The sequence below is a fragment of the Strongylocentrotus purpuratus genome, unplaced genomic scaffold (assembly GCF_000002235.5).
Source record: "Strongylocentrotus purpuratus isolate Spur 01 unplaced genomic scaffold, Spur_5.0 spur5_scaffold_8, whole genome shotgun sequence".
Lineage (NCBI taxonomy): Eukaryota > Metazoa > Echinodermata > Echinoidea > Camarodonta > Strongylocentrotidae > Strongylocentrotus > Strongylocentrotus purpuratus.
Window position 1 is genome coordinate 24,957,188 of NW_022145614.1, and position 15,508 is coordinate 24,972,695.

Genomic DNA, 15,508 nt, shown 5'->3' on the forward strand with positions numbered 1-15,508 from the left:
TCCTACCTAGCAACAACTAATGTATGCAATTTTCATTCTGACTACCGGTATTGAAATACAGTTATTCATAACAGATGAATGAAATAATTTAGAATTACAAGTAAACAACTTTGTTTACTCGTAATTTTAAATGGCGCTAATGTCAATGTATGCATGCTCTTGAAACCGTGAAAGGGTGTATTGAACTGTTGGGATGTAAATATGCATTGCATACTATACTATAGCACAACCATTTTTTACTTTAGTCATGCCAATGAAATCGACACAAGACCAACGACGAACCCAAACAAATAATTATATTTTCAAAATTAAATTGTTGATTCACTGGATTATCCATGTGACTAGCATATTGTCTGTTTGGAGCCAAAAGGTCTTAAAGACTGTCAATACTACTGGGCCAGAAGGGATTAGACTACACACTACACAGCAAGGTCACTGACAGGTGGCTATCTCATTAACTCAGCTCTCAACTAACATAAGAAAAAGAGGATCATGGGGGACCAACAGGCGCCGATTGGGAAGTTTTCTATATAGATCGAGCAAGTAGCTACAAGTAGGGCAGTGGGGCTTTGAGCCATACTTTAACACAGGGTTAATGCTCTTCTCGCTCTCCAGAGACAAAATTACTCTTGAGTCTTGATAGTCCTGTCTGATGTAATCTGTCTGTCATTCCAACATGGTAGTTGTATGCTGTCATCAGATTACTTTGCCAATCAGGGGCCCTAGACAAAAATGACAGCCCGTGTTATTAGGTGGGAACATGTTTATTACCGGTACATGGAATTGTCTGTCCTGTTGTTTAAACCTGGAAATTGAGTTTGGATGACTTCCAGCCATGAGTCACCATAACACCTGTATCAGACTGAACTGTTGTCAGTAGCTATTAAAGGTAAAGACCAGTTATGGTCATGCGATTGCATTGTGAAAGAAACGTTGTGGAATCGATCAGAAAAGGTTGATCATCTAGCATCTAGCATCTGCAAGGTTCTGGAATCATCAAAATGATAAGAAATTTGGCCCATTCTTCGTAAAGTTACAAGCACTATACACAGAAAGATGTATATGGGACTACCCTATATCTCTCACAGACCATGAGAGAAACAAATTTACCAAATATATGAATTAGTAGGCGGTTTCCCGGCAATTTTTTTATCATCATGTATTAGTCAAAACATATTCTTTCACATGATTGGTAATGAGAGCTTCCATTTCATTTTTTGGAATTGGTGCGTTTCCAATACTGGTCTTTACCTTTAAAGGGCAATCCTACCCTTCTGATAAAGTTTATTTGTATGAAAGCAGAAAAATAAGATAAACACTAAACAGAATGGCAAAAGTTTTGATATATTAAAATCGGACCAATAATAAGAAAGTTATGAATGTTTGAAATATGAGATGATAAGTCTAGATGCGAATCTCAGATTGGCAGTTTGGTCAGTGGATTGTGACGTACATGTACATGTACATGTAGTTGCGAATAACTCTCCCATTTGTTGTGTACAAAAATATCATTAATTTCTGTTTTTCCCCAAAAATGCCTTCTCCAGGTCCAGGGCACTACACAAAATATATTATTGATAGCTTGTTATTACAGGTTCTCTAAAGAGAAAAAACCTTCCTGGGTCATACATTTGTGAACAATTGATATTTTAGTCATTTTGTATGTTTGAACAAATGGGAAAGTTGTCTACCACTAAATCAAAGAGACAGTACCATGGCATTACAACTCTTAAAACAGCAAAACTTTCTTCTATCTTTGTCGTGTAAAGCATTGTCTTGTCCCTTTCTCATCTCTGTTGGCATCCTCCTTTTTCTTTCCCCTATTTTGTAGGTCCTTTTGTAATTACGGATTATTTAATTTAATTACTCATCATTCCTAAGTATCATTTGAGGTGTTCACACTTAAGCATTGCTTTTTAGTAGACCCCTCCGTTTCCAACATGTATTTCTTACATTTGTTTTAAATGCTTATAATTGATTTGTAATGTTTTGTTGGAAACAATGACATGAATAAATTGAATTTGAAATTGAAATTGAATATGTTTGTCTGATTTCATTCAAACTTTCATCATTCTACTCTAGAGTAGTTTGATATCAAGGTTGGATTTCCCTTTACTCTGTTCAAACTACAGGATACAATGTACTATACCAAACTTGTATTAGGATAAATTGTATACAAACAGTAATCCTATAAGCAAAGGGAGAGCACAGCTAGACTGTGAAATGTCACACATGTAGAAACAGATTTAGAAGAGGTCAATGGACTTGACAGATGGACATTCATGATAAGCCTTGCCCTGCATGGTATATAATTTTCATACTATACATGTATGTATATATGACATTGAGATCAGAGTGGGACCTCAATTCCTTAAACGAGGCACACATGCATTTCTTTATAAAGCATTTTATTATAGACGTTTCTTTATATCGGTACAATGTTTTATATAGACATTTCTTTATACCATGAGCAGGCTAGAAAAAGGGTAATTGCTTTTCATATAGCTGTATGATTCTCTGCGATGTAGTACTGCAGTTCTAAACTTGAAGGCACTTAATTTGTGTTTCACTGATGACAACTTAAATATGCATAACTTGTCTATTTTTAATTGGATATTGCTGAAAATTTCACTAATTTGTTTCTCTCATTTTTTCTGCTATTATTAGAACCAACTTGATATTAGGGCAGGCTTCCCCTTTGATACTGAGACACACCTGATCATACGGCTATTGTATAAGTACACCTTAGTAAGAGCACTCTTGTTAAGCACAATAATGTATTTTATTCTATTTTCTTTTGTTTCACAGTTTCACCTATTCACCGGGCAAGAATGCGTTTGAAATTGTAATAAAGCCCATTAGTGGCAACAGAGGGCGCATTTACATACAGACCCTTGATCGTCATGACGGCACTTTCATCGTACGGTTTCGGCTTTATGACTCTTATGATGGGCTGAAGATCGAGGTCAAGAGTGCCGGCAGACACGTGGCTGATTCACCATACAAATTAAAAGGTACGATTGATTTGGAACACTTTTTTTATTGAGATGGGGGGGGGGGGGGGAGGGGGAGGGGGATGTGTGGGAGCAGTTGGATAAGTGGGAGCAGGGGGCCCCCCCTTTATAAAAAATATTCAAATATTGAATCCATGAGGAGAACATACGCCTGCACAAAGTTAAAGGTATAGTAGTTTTGAAAAATTTAATTGGGATCTGGGAGGTCAAAATACTTGAACTTGAGAAATGAGACTACAAAACATGAACAAAGAACACTAGAAAAGACCCTCCTAAGACATAAATTTTGAAGAAAAAATAAATGAAATTTTAGTAATGTAACATGTCAAAACAAATGACAAAGATGTTTGGCATTTACACTACAGCGACATTACCAATTCAGCCAATTTCAAGTTCCATTTGATAGTAATTACAAGTCTAAAATCTCCTAACTTTCTTATGTTTTGTTTGATTTCTTTCAAACTTTGACTCTGACGCATATGCTTGTCCACTCTTTCCTTCGAATAGGACTGGTCAGATGCGAGAACTGCGATTGTCCAGTGGATGACCAAGACCAGTGGAGGAGTGACATGTACTGTCGTTCCGGTGTCCATCCTCAGACGCAGACGGATTTCTCCATCTTCCCATCTATCGACCTCGGTACGCTGCATCGAGATGTGGAGTCTAGGTTTGCCAAGCATCACAGCTTATGCCATTATTCCATCATAAATAATAAGGTGAGCGGCAAAAGGACTGTATTGTTTGTAAAGATGATTGGTACTACAAAATTGGAGAATCGCATTGAAAAGAGCCATACTAAAGCTTTTTCGACTTGCACTCAACAGAGTAAAACACAAGAATGAAACAGAAAGCCGAAATCGACAATATAAACAGAAACTAAAAGGAACAAGGCGCGAATATAACAAGCTCTGATTGGCTGTCTAAGGTAATGGTAAATTAGGCTTATTGCCAGCTGGGTATACCGGGGTAATCGATAAAATAATACGAGCGTCTGAACAAACTCTTTCTGTCTGCATAGAAGAGGGTCGGTCAACTGAATGTGTTTTGCTTGAGCATGCGCAGATGAGTAATTGTTTGTTTTTACATCATGAAACAATTTGATGGATCTCCACTATTGAAATTTACAAAAGTTTCATGTACTCAAAGATATGGTTTGAGAGTACTCGACAGGCAAAAAGAATATCACTTTTGTTTGTACAATGCTTTTCAAGGCTGCTTCAGGCAAATGCTCCATAAATACAAGTATATATAATATATAGTGTCAGAGTTGAGAATTCTCGCACTTTTATATATATATATATATATATATATATATAGGGGCAATTATACTTCAAACAAAACCCTGCATTTTTCTCACATTCTGGAGTTCTGTGTGAAGTTGCTACTTGCTAGGCAACATAAACACAACAAAAATCTGAATAAAAAACCCACCTCTGGAGTGTTTTTTTTCTCAAAAACTACAGTCAAAACTGTGCAGGTTTTGCAATGTAAATGCATGCTTTCTCAAAACAACAGTGCAGAAAGAATGCAAGTAACGCTTGCATTATTCAGTGGCACAATGAAAGTCTCGCGCTATTGCACGCAGAGCATTAACAAGTTGTAGTAGTTGTTAATTTACCTGACTGCTAAGAAAGCATAAATGCTTGTTAGTACCAGAGGACCGACGGCTTTAGGTCCTCTCTGAAAGACCTGGTAATGAGGATTAATGCCTTACCAAAGGGCACTAGTGCATCACCTTGGTTTCGAACCCGGGTCAGCGTATTACAAGACCACTGCTCTACCGACTGAGCTATCACACCTCCAAGTCGCGATGGTGTACGACTACCAAAAAATGAAATTAGCAAACAAAAGTTTTAAACAGATTTTCATTAGGTTTTCCAGTAGAGTAAATTGCAGTTAAAAAAAACAATGGTTTTCAAATATTTTTTTTTGCAGTGTGAATGGGTCATATACTGTCTATTCAGATCCCAAAGACACACCCATAGTGTATGCATTGCATTTAAACAATTTTTGATTGGTATAGTTGTATCACGGCAACTACACTTTACCAAATAGGGCCTTGACACTTGAGTTGTTTGCATTCAAGGTGTCAGCGATTACTTTTCCACCGATATCTTAGAGTTGACTGATTTCTACAGTTGTTTTTCAAAGGACCACGAACATTGATTTCATAGAATTTACATTTTCCACTCAATTGGTTTGTCAAGGATTGTCCTTCAAAGGTAGAAGGATTCAAAGGGCTTGTATCAAGACAATTTACTCTTGATTTGTACAACTCAGCAAGTGTCAAGTGCTGTGTGAAGAAAATGGGCTCAAAAAGTTATGTTCACCAAGGAGACAGAGAGAGAGAGAGAGAGGGAGAAAGATTCAGATACAGGTACACTGTACTACAATTATGAAGAAGAGAGAATGAAAGAGAGAGAAGAGATTGTAAAGAAAAGGATAACAAATAGCTTATAAGAGATAATGAGCTCTGACCAGATTTATTCATGTAAGTAGGATAAGTGGGAGTTTTATTTGGTTTTTCATGGGATTGTGATCTGGTGCCTCAAAGAAATGGCCCTTTTACAATCTTTTTGTGAGCAGAGCACTGAAATGTAAGAAGGTGGTACTAAGTTATTACAGGGATTGGGTATCTTTGCCTCAGATTCTTTAGAAAATCCTGGATTTAGCTCGTGTTGCAATCAAAATTATATGCCTGTAGGTCAGTCAGTCAGGTATCCCATGTCTGATTATCAAGATATTTATGATTGGAAGTAGACATTTCAAAAACCGTTTTCCCAATAGTTTTTATAACATTACAGTCTATTGGGGAAAATGAGTACGGTATGGTAAAACCAGTCACTCAAACATATTTACTGTTTTGAGGCCCTTCATGGTAATTTTGAAGCGCAATTTCTTTAGGGATTCATTATTACACCATATCACAGACGCTGATAACGCGTAGGGCCATGCATATCAGATTTAACATTGTTAAACAATGCCTTTTTAATAAAGGTAATATTTGATATTGTAATGAAAATGGTAGTAGGAAAGGTTGATCTACAGTGTATGTGAAAAAGATGAACAAGCATGAAACCATGATCAATGTTTCTGTGGTTTTCTCTGTCTGTTGGGAAATACATGCATCTACCAGGGAGATGTGAGTTTAAACTCGCACCTCCCTGCATCTACAATGTACATTGCCTACATCTTCCTCTCAACAGATCTTTGGATTCATTTCATTTGCGTCAAAGTACCTAGGAAATTGTAACCCTTTTTTTTTAAATGTAAAACTAGCACATTTCAGCTCTCCATTTGCAAAGATAAATTATAAATAGATCTTGAATTTTGAATGTTTAATGTTGATTTCTTTTCATGCCTTAATACTTCATTAGATCCTTCTTTCTCTCTTTATTTATTATTTCCTCCTAAAGTATGCCATCTGTACGGCAACCCTAAAACTCAAACCTTATACTTTTGATAAAATAAAGCTCGGAGCAGTTGTCGTTGGAGAAATTGTTTGAGCACTACTATGTGCAAACTATTAGAGTGAATACCTCGATCCTTCCTCACAACACTCACAGATACACAAGCACATGAATGGATTCTGAAGAATGCATGAATGTTTGCAGTCAAAGTAGAATGAATCCATTCTTTCAAGAGTGGTCAAAATCCAGTCAATTTCCATGGTAAACAGACAGGGTACACTTTCTTTCATTTTATCCTAAATCTGAAGCCCAACAAGTATGTTGACGGAGTGAATTAGTTGCTACTACTACTAGCCTTTGAGGACACTCAGTACAATTTAAATTTAAATTTGGCCATGCAAGAAAATGGCACTCAATCACCCCCTCCTCAACTCCATTCAATGGGAGCACTTCTATTCTTTGGTTCTGAAAACCTGTCCTGACTTTCCACAGAGTAAATGCATATGTACATACTGTACCTCCATGTATATTGTCAAGTATTTGCATTTTACAAGTATGTGGTAAAGAAAATTGGATGAAACATTTAACAACATTCATTGAGCAACTAAATAATGCAAGTTTTACTTGGATGCATGCTGTTCCATGCAGTTTCAATAGAAACTGAAGGGGCAACCTAAATAATAACTACCGTAGAAACCTTTCATTATGAAGGACAGTGGTATCGTAAACAGACAGTAAAGTGGCAATTTAATTGTTTAGTATAAATACAAACTAAAAATTCAATAAACAACAGATGGAGCATTCTCTTTTATACAAGTATTGTTGTATTAACAATATTAAACAACAAAATAACTGATTTCATACAGCCTTTCATTATTTTCAAAGTGAATGTCCTATCAAACTGGAGTGAAATTCAACCTCTGTATAATTGAATAGGAATGATTTTGACAATGATTTATTCCTGATGATATTCTAGATGATAGTACCGGTATATATACATCCTCAGATTTTATTGAATAATAATTTGTGAGTTTTTGTTTTGTGTCACTGCCTAAGCAAGTGTGTGCTACTATGCTAATCAACTAGGGGACCTATGGTACGTCCTTAAGTCATAACTGACAGTAATGAGGATTTAAGCCTCACAAAAGGGCACTATTAATTATAGCACATCGACACAGTTTTTATCATGGGGCCTCATAGTTTCGAGGCCATTGTTTTGCCTTTGAATCATGACTATACGCAGCGGGGGCTAGGGTAGGAGGCAGCCCCAACAAATATAGAGCCCCCCTTTTGTCGCCACTAAATATTTTTGTTATGAAAAAAAAGAATAGTGCTCACTGTTTTCCTGACATCTTGCTTCATTTTTTATACTAGAGATGTGCTTCAGACAGCATTCTGGCAATATACTTTGGATGTATGAGAAGTATATTAATATGTCTACAAGGCTCCCAAGTAAATTGTCTGATTTGATCACCATTGTTCTCCAGGTGGATTCCAAAGAGCTGACAGTGTTTCCAGGGTAGTGTGTTCTTCTCTAGATGGTACATTTGTCCATGGAAAGAATTCCTTGGAGCTTGTGGAACATTACACCTACTTGATAATTTATTCATCTGGTCAGTCAAAATGTACTCATCCATCTTCTTAGTCTATAAAGAACCTAAACTTTTGGCTTTAATGCAAATAGGCTTTGTGTATGGATTACAAGTTTATGAACAAGGACAATGGATATTGTTTGGTTTGAAAACTTTTGTTTTCCTGGTGGATTCCAAAGAGCTGACAGTGTTTCCAGGGGAGGATGTTCTCTTCTCTCGATGATCCAGAGGTTTAACAGTTTACATAGCAATAACTTCTTGTAAACCATGTTGACCTTTAGACTAAGGCCTACTTGATAATTTATTCATCAGGGATGCCAGTTTTCAGGCAATAGCCTGAATTCATGCCCTGGCGAGTTATTTTCAGACCATAGGTTAGGCTTTTTTGTGTACAAATAGCTCATTCTAGATGATTTTCAGGCCCTCTGATCAATTCTAACTGGCATCCTTGATTCATCTGTTTTGACAAAGATTTTCTCTTCATTCTAGGCTCCAAATGACTGAAGCTTTTGGCTTTGCATATATGCCTTTGGGATGGCCACTTTTGTTTGTCGGGTGAATTCAAAGGAATTCTAGCTGTCTCCTGTGTTGGTTGTTTTTTCCCTCTACATTTAAATGTGCTTTATCTCTAATGGAGGTACCATTAAAGTCATGGAGGCATATGAACCTACATAGCATATAAAGGTTCTGCTAATTCAGCTACTTTATTTATTCAAATGTATTTAGGTTTATCTTTACAAATGAATTCCATTCTCTTCTAGTAGGTACAAATATGTAAGTAGCATATGTGGCTCGGAGAGAGAGAGAGAGAGAGGGGGGGGGGGTGCACCACCCCTTTGCCCCTGGATACACTACTGTACCCCTTGATATCATGATGTTAATACATTGACCTTTTCCTTTTTCTATTTGCCTTCAATAGATCCAGTTGGTAAATTAGATCACATTTGGTAGTTTTTGTAGGCATTCATGTCATGTAATGTAGTGTAAATAATAATCTTCTGTTCACAGGACCTCTTTTAAGATTTGTGCAATTTTCTCAATATGATATTGAAGTATTTTATTGTATTCTACCAGAGCACTTTTAGAGCTTTCACTCACCACTCCTATGTATTTCTTTCGCTGATGTAATGAGATCAGAAGTGAGTCCTTATACACAAGCCACATCAAAACTGACTCCAAATTGTGAGACAATTGACAAAGTTTGGGGCGTTCAGGGTGATGTATTTTTAAATCGGTTTATTGTCCTTTAGCTGGTGTTGGTCATGGTTGGTTAATGGGACATCACAAAGCAGATTATGTGGATTTAGATCTTATCCTCGATCTCATGAAAAAATCCTTCTTATGTGGCGTTAATATTTTAATACCTGGCTCATCACCATGCAGAGGTGAAGTATCTAAATATAGCCTCCTTTTTAAATCACTGAGGCATTTTGTAGATTCTATTCTTGAGGCAGACCGCAGACAGCTTTCACAGAGTCCTCATAAGATGAAGAGGTAGGGATTGGTTAACTGTTCAAGTACAATCGTACAAGATTACACTAATACTTGGTAAGTGGTATTGAGGTACCGGTTTATTCATTCCAATATTATCTGCTAAAAGCCTCAACGAAGTTGATGGCACATTTTATAAGTTGCTGCAGGACGCAAGACTCATCGAGTCATATGTGCCTCTTTCGGACATATGGATGCCCCAAATCTTTGTCCAGACCCCCCAAAAATTCTGCATTTTAACATGGAGCTTATGTATTATACAGACCCCCCCCCCCAAAAAAAAAAAAAAATGAATCTGGACACTACAGTGAAGGGAGGGTTGCTGAATAAATAAATACAGAACAACAGGGAATGCTGCAGCTTCTCTAGCACCCCCCCCCCCCTTTTCGCCTTCCAGAGCAGTACTGCAGAGTTCTGCCCTCAAAGTACTAATCCACACCATTAAAGCTTTTCAACAGGCTCTGTGACTTTCTCAACAATATAAAGGATATAATGTCATTTTCTTTTTTTAGAAGTGGCTGGAGAAGTGTCAACATTGTCTTTTTCTTTCATGTTTACTTGAGAAGACCATATAGTGCTAGCTTGAGAAAACCGAAGGAAAAAATAAACAGTTTCGAGGGCACAAGTCTACTGAATCTGGCTTCCCTTCTTTTTTGTTGTTGGGGGGAGGGGGGGGGGCAATGGCAGTATAGACCTTCACAATAGCAATGTGTTGACACGCAACTATTTTTTAAAACGAATATACTTTGCTCTTCAAATTAAATGAAGACAAATAGTATATTCAAAGTTAATTTACTTTACTTGATAAATCAGTATTGTTGCATGCTTGATCTATGAATGACAGAAGCAGAAAAAGTCAGATATTGTTAAAAAAAAGTAGTAAAAGAGAGAGAGAGAGAGAGTGTGATTGATACATGTAGATAGAAACAAGACATTGTTTTACAGAAAAATAGCCAAATTGCAAGGGTCCTAATCCATACAAAGCGTCTTCCTGTCTATAAATGCAAAAGGATATTTGTCTTTCTCATTCATTCTGCTTTATTAAATGTTTGTTTCTTTTGTCCAGGTGTACAGGAAAACGTTAGGAAGTATCGTCGGGTTCAAAATGTTTTCTGATGCTTTCCTGCTCTCACTCACCAGAAAGGTAAGTTCAATGGACTATTCACCCTACCGTAAATACAATGTTCGACTGTAGATGGCGACCTTCCTCCCACGCTGCGCAGGTCAGCACACGTACCGATACGGTACTGGGGAAGAGGATAAGCTAAAGTTTCTTTCGTCTTCCATAGAGAATGAACAGCAGTGTTTAACTAATTCCTTATCTAAATAAATTATTGTTCAGGTTTCATGAACTCCCCCGACGATTTAGTGGCATCTATTAAAGTAGGCACCATCATAATTTGTTACTTATACTTTATTGGTTCCAAAACTATAATTCCTATCGGATTTCCAGTTTTTGATTCATTGTATTTGTATGGGAACTGAAAGTGCCTTCGTAAAATATACCCATACCCTGTGCTGCCCTCTATGGCCAAATATTGTAGTTGCGGTACCCAAATTTGTGTCCACTCCATCTTTAACTTAGGCAAAACTATATAAGATATCATGAATTAAAGTGCTTTTTGGTAGCTACTAGATAATTGTTTTATAACCCAGCCACACCAATGAGACCGAAACCAGACCGACAACAAACAGGACAGGAAATTACATTATCTTGAGTGGCTGAGAAGAAGTTGGTTTAGAGTCACTCCGTAGTTGGTTCTGAGGTGTGACTGAGGCACCAATGGATAACTGCAGATTTCTTGACATATTACATGTACGTTGTAGCTAGAGATCCACTTTCACTTTTTGATTATTTGCATTTTTCTCTCTCTGTGTATCGGTAACCATTAATTCTTTGTATTTGTAAACAACCACTAGAAAAAACAAATAAAAGAATAAAGAATAAAACAAAATCACATATTGATTGGAAAAAAATATTAAAGATAAAGGTGAGTTCTGGTCATCCGATTGCATTGTGAAAGAAAAGGTGTGGAATGGATCAGAAAAAGTTGATCATGTAGCGTGTAAGTATTGGTGTTTATACTGCAAAGTTCTGGAGTCGTCAAAATCATAATAAATTTGGCCCATTCTTGGTAAAGTAACAATCACTGTACACAGAAAGATGTAGTATATGGGACTACCTAAATGGTGTCGGGGCTACTAACCTTGATTTCCTAATCTTTCTATGCTCATTACTCAGCCAGTATACATTTTCTACCAAAATTGTTTTGCAAATGACATTTATTTGTAATCTTGAACATTCAGTGTAATTTTCGTTTGATTCTGTGAGAATTCATTTTCTTTTTTTTTTTACCAGAACTCACTTTTATCTTTAATTTATAGGTAAAAAATATGCTGTTTCGATATGAATTTTAAAAAGTTATTTTACAATTTCAATTTGCTAGGTCAGAGTGCCGGATGTGGAGTTTTTTATCAACCTCGGAGATTGGCCTTTAGAGAAGAGAGACCCAGAAGATGAACCGCTCCCTATCCTGTCCTGGTGTGGCTCCACAGATACAAGAGACATCGTTCTACCCACCTATGATATCACAGAATCAACGTTAGAAACTATGGGAAGGTATGTATCCCTCAACAGATATAGGGTGTTTCACAAAGACTAAGATTGACTTTCAATTCAAATCAATTTCAATTTATTCATGTTTCCAACAAAACATTACAATTCAATTATAAGCATTTAAAATAAATGTAAGAAATACATGTTGGAAACAGAGGGGTCCACTAAAAATCAATGCTTGTGCAAGTGTGAACACCTCAAATGATACTTAGGAATATTGAGTAATTAAATGAACTAATCCGTAACTACAAAAAGAACTACAAAATAGGGGAAGGAAAAAAGGGGATGCCAACAGACACGAGAAAGGGACAAGACAATGCCTTACACGACAAAGATAGAAGACCTTAAGTTGGACTTGACTATGGCGAGCTGTTCATGCCACTGGTGGCTCTCACCATTATGATCTTTAGATAATATTTTTTCCTTCAATCATGAATTATCAAAAAATATAAATTCTGTAGATTTGTGACCACGATTTATCCGTCCCTTCAGAGACCAGTAAATGGTAAGAGCAAACAGTGGCATAAATGGCCTGCCAACTTAAGTCGATCTTAGTCTTTGTGAAACACTTCCCTGGTAACATGCATGCATGTTCATCTGTAGGGAAGTGTTTTTATTTTGCTAGAGTAGAATTATAAGATCCAAATATGAGAGTTATATGGTTACACATGTACTCAGGATGTTATCATTTAATTTTGATGAAATTGAATGCCAAGTTAATGCCAACTCACATTTGCACTTCATAAACAAATGTGCTGGTGCCAATGAACGTCTTGCTTTAATCAGAACACTTATCAGTTCTTGCAGATTTTATTGAAGTTATCGGTAATCATACCCAGTGAAACAGTGTGCATCTGGCTCTCTGATTTTGTTTAGGTAAAGGGGTAGTCTACCCAGATATTAAGTTGAAAGTTTGGGGAAAGTCCAATTAAAAATAAGAAAGTCATGAATTTTTGAAGTTGTGATCAACCAAACACCGATTGGCAACTTTGGGACGTATCTTTGGAGTTCCCCTCCCGTTTGCTCTGTACTAAAGTATTCAGAAGTTTTTTAGTCATACGTTCAAGCTAAATATCGTTATTGCAGGTTTATTACGGTAAGTGTTTCTAGTACAATGGCAAAGGAAGGAGATTACACAAGATTACCTCACAGAGTTGATGATTTGTGTTTGCACCTTTTGCTCAAACTTTCACTTACCTGTTTCTCTTATTTGTATGCTTCTATTAAAGCCCCTCTGCACTAGTTTGGCCAGGAGGAATTAGACCTCTTACCATGGTCACTGACAGGTTGTTATCTCATCAAATCAGCTCTCACTTAACATAAAAAAAGGGGATCATGGGGGACCAATGGTCACCTATTAAACATTTTTTGCTATATAGAGGGCGCAAGAAGCTGTAAGTAGTGCAGTGGGGCTTTAAATCCATGTTAATATCAGAATGGACTTCTCCTTTAATATTCTTAGGCGGGATTTTCCGCCCACAGCACAGAAATGGATAAGGGTCTGAATAAGATTAGCTCAAGCTGAAGAGTCCTTCAATAATTATGCTGCGGCAAATTGGCAATCCTCCCGAGAAAAAGTCAACCTTTTAAACCTTGATGACAGGATTTTGGCAAGAGTGCAAATGCACTTTTCATCATGTTTTGAGCGATCTAATCATTGACCATGCATTCCAAATTCGTCTGTAGTCTTGAGGGTGCAGTTCAGTGTTAAATGTAGCAAGCTCAAGAGTCTGAAATACCTGAAGACATCGTGTCTTTACGAATCTCTGCAGTTGTGTACTTTTGTATTGTATGTTTAGAGCCTGAAGGGATTACACGATATGAGTTAACATTGTTCTGGCTCCCAACAGATAATTTATGAAAGGGTAATCCAACATTTGAAACAAGTTGAATTATATACAGTAGGCTTGGGGGTGCACCATGTGAGAGAGAGAGAGAGAGAGGATTGAGGAGTCCTGAAAATGTAAAAGTTGAATTATGTAAAAGCAGAAAATTGAGAAAAAGGGAAAATGGTGAAAGTTTGAAAGAATTTTGTCTAGGGAGAGTTAAAGGAAGATCCAATGACCTTAACAGCAAACAACTGTAAAAGAAAAAAGGAAAAATCAGAAGCATGTTGGTGAAAGTTTAAACAAAATTGGACAAAAATAAGAAAGTCATAATCACCGTAAGTAGTAACCTATGGAAACTTCAAATTGGCTTCATCAGTAATATCAATGGGATGTATTGCCAGACATTTTCCCAATCGTCCAATACACAAATGACTCAGGAACGTCTTTATCTTTTAGAGGACAGATAACAATATACTATAATAATATATTCCTCTATCCTCTTATGGAACAAAATATAGATTGAAAAATACATTCAGAGTTGAGGATTGTACAATTGTTGTTGTTTTAATCCCTATTTTTTTTTGCTATTTTTCGACTATTTTAATATGACTAGGGATGTCATCATGACCAATAATGAAATACTACACAATACTTGTATGCTTGTACCGATTATTTCAAAGAAGAAAATGTATAAAAAGCCATGCTTGTTATCGTGACAAGCATGTACCACACAATACATCTAAGACATACTGATTATTTGAAGAAGCCAAACATTATGTCAATATTAACTCAACATAATGTCTCCATGATAGAGCCAATATTTGTAGATGCTTAAAGCTTGCCATTATTATGTTTACCTTACAATACATCAGACCCTCAAAGGGACTGGGTATCTTTGTCTCAGATTCTGAAACAAAATCATGGATTTAGCTCATGCTGCAATGATAATTATAAACCTGTAGGTCAGTCAGGAACCCCCATGACTTTTACAAGCTGATCACCGGTCTGATTATCAAGATATTTAAGATTGGAAATCAAAATTTTCAAAAACTTTTTTTTAACGGTTTTTATAACACTACTGTCTACCTATTGGGGGAAACAAGTATGGTAAAACCAGTCACTCAAAGATTTTTTTCTTTTTTTGAGGCACTTCATGGTCATTTGAATGCAATTTATTTAGGGCTTCAATATTACACCATATCACAGACACTAATAACATATAGAGTCATGCATCTCAGAGTTAACATTGCTAAACGATGCCTTTAACTTGCAATGTGAAGATGTCAATATTGGCACTTTGGTACGATGGTTATATAGATAGCCTCGTCTTTTCATCCCAATTTTCAAAGGCTCCTATTGGAGGTTATTCTGGAATAAATGAGAGTAAGAAATAAAGTCTTCTAGCAAGACTAAAATTTGTCAAGTTGTAGCCAATTTGAGGGAGCTGCGTTCCAACCCGTTTCCTTCCTGTGCCAGAATCAGACAAAGTGGAAGTTATTTGCGCCATTCCGCTTCCTCACCAGTCACTGAAGTCTCAGTCTTTGGGGTAAATCTT

At 36.7% G+C, this 15,508-nt stretch overlaps 1 protein-coding gene across 2 annotated transcripts in view; it reads left to right on the forward strand.

The window, feature by feature from the left end:
• The window catches only part of LOC578698 (protein O-glucosyltransferase 2), a 41,667-nt gene that overhangs the window by 5,543 nt on the left and 20,616 nt on the right, over positions 1-15,508 (forward strand). For both annotated transcript variants that reach the window (XR_004062217.1, XM_030975162.1), the window contains exons 2-5: positions 2,809-3,014; positions 3,522-3,730; positions 10,574-10,651; positions 11,955-12,127. Coding sequence is in view for 1 of the 2 variants with exons in the window: in XM_030975162.1 (XP_030831022.1) it covers positions 2,809-3,014; positions 3,522-3,730; positions 10,574-10,651; positions 11,955-12,127 (666 nt within the window). In the remaining variant the exon portion in view is untranslated. The remainder of the gene's footprint in view (positions 1-2,808; positions 3,015-3,521; positions 3,731-10,573; positions 10,652-11,954; positions 12,128-15,508) is intronic.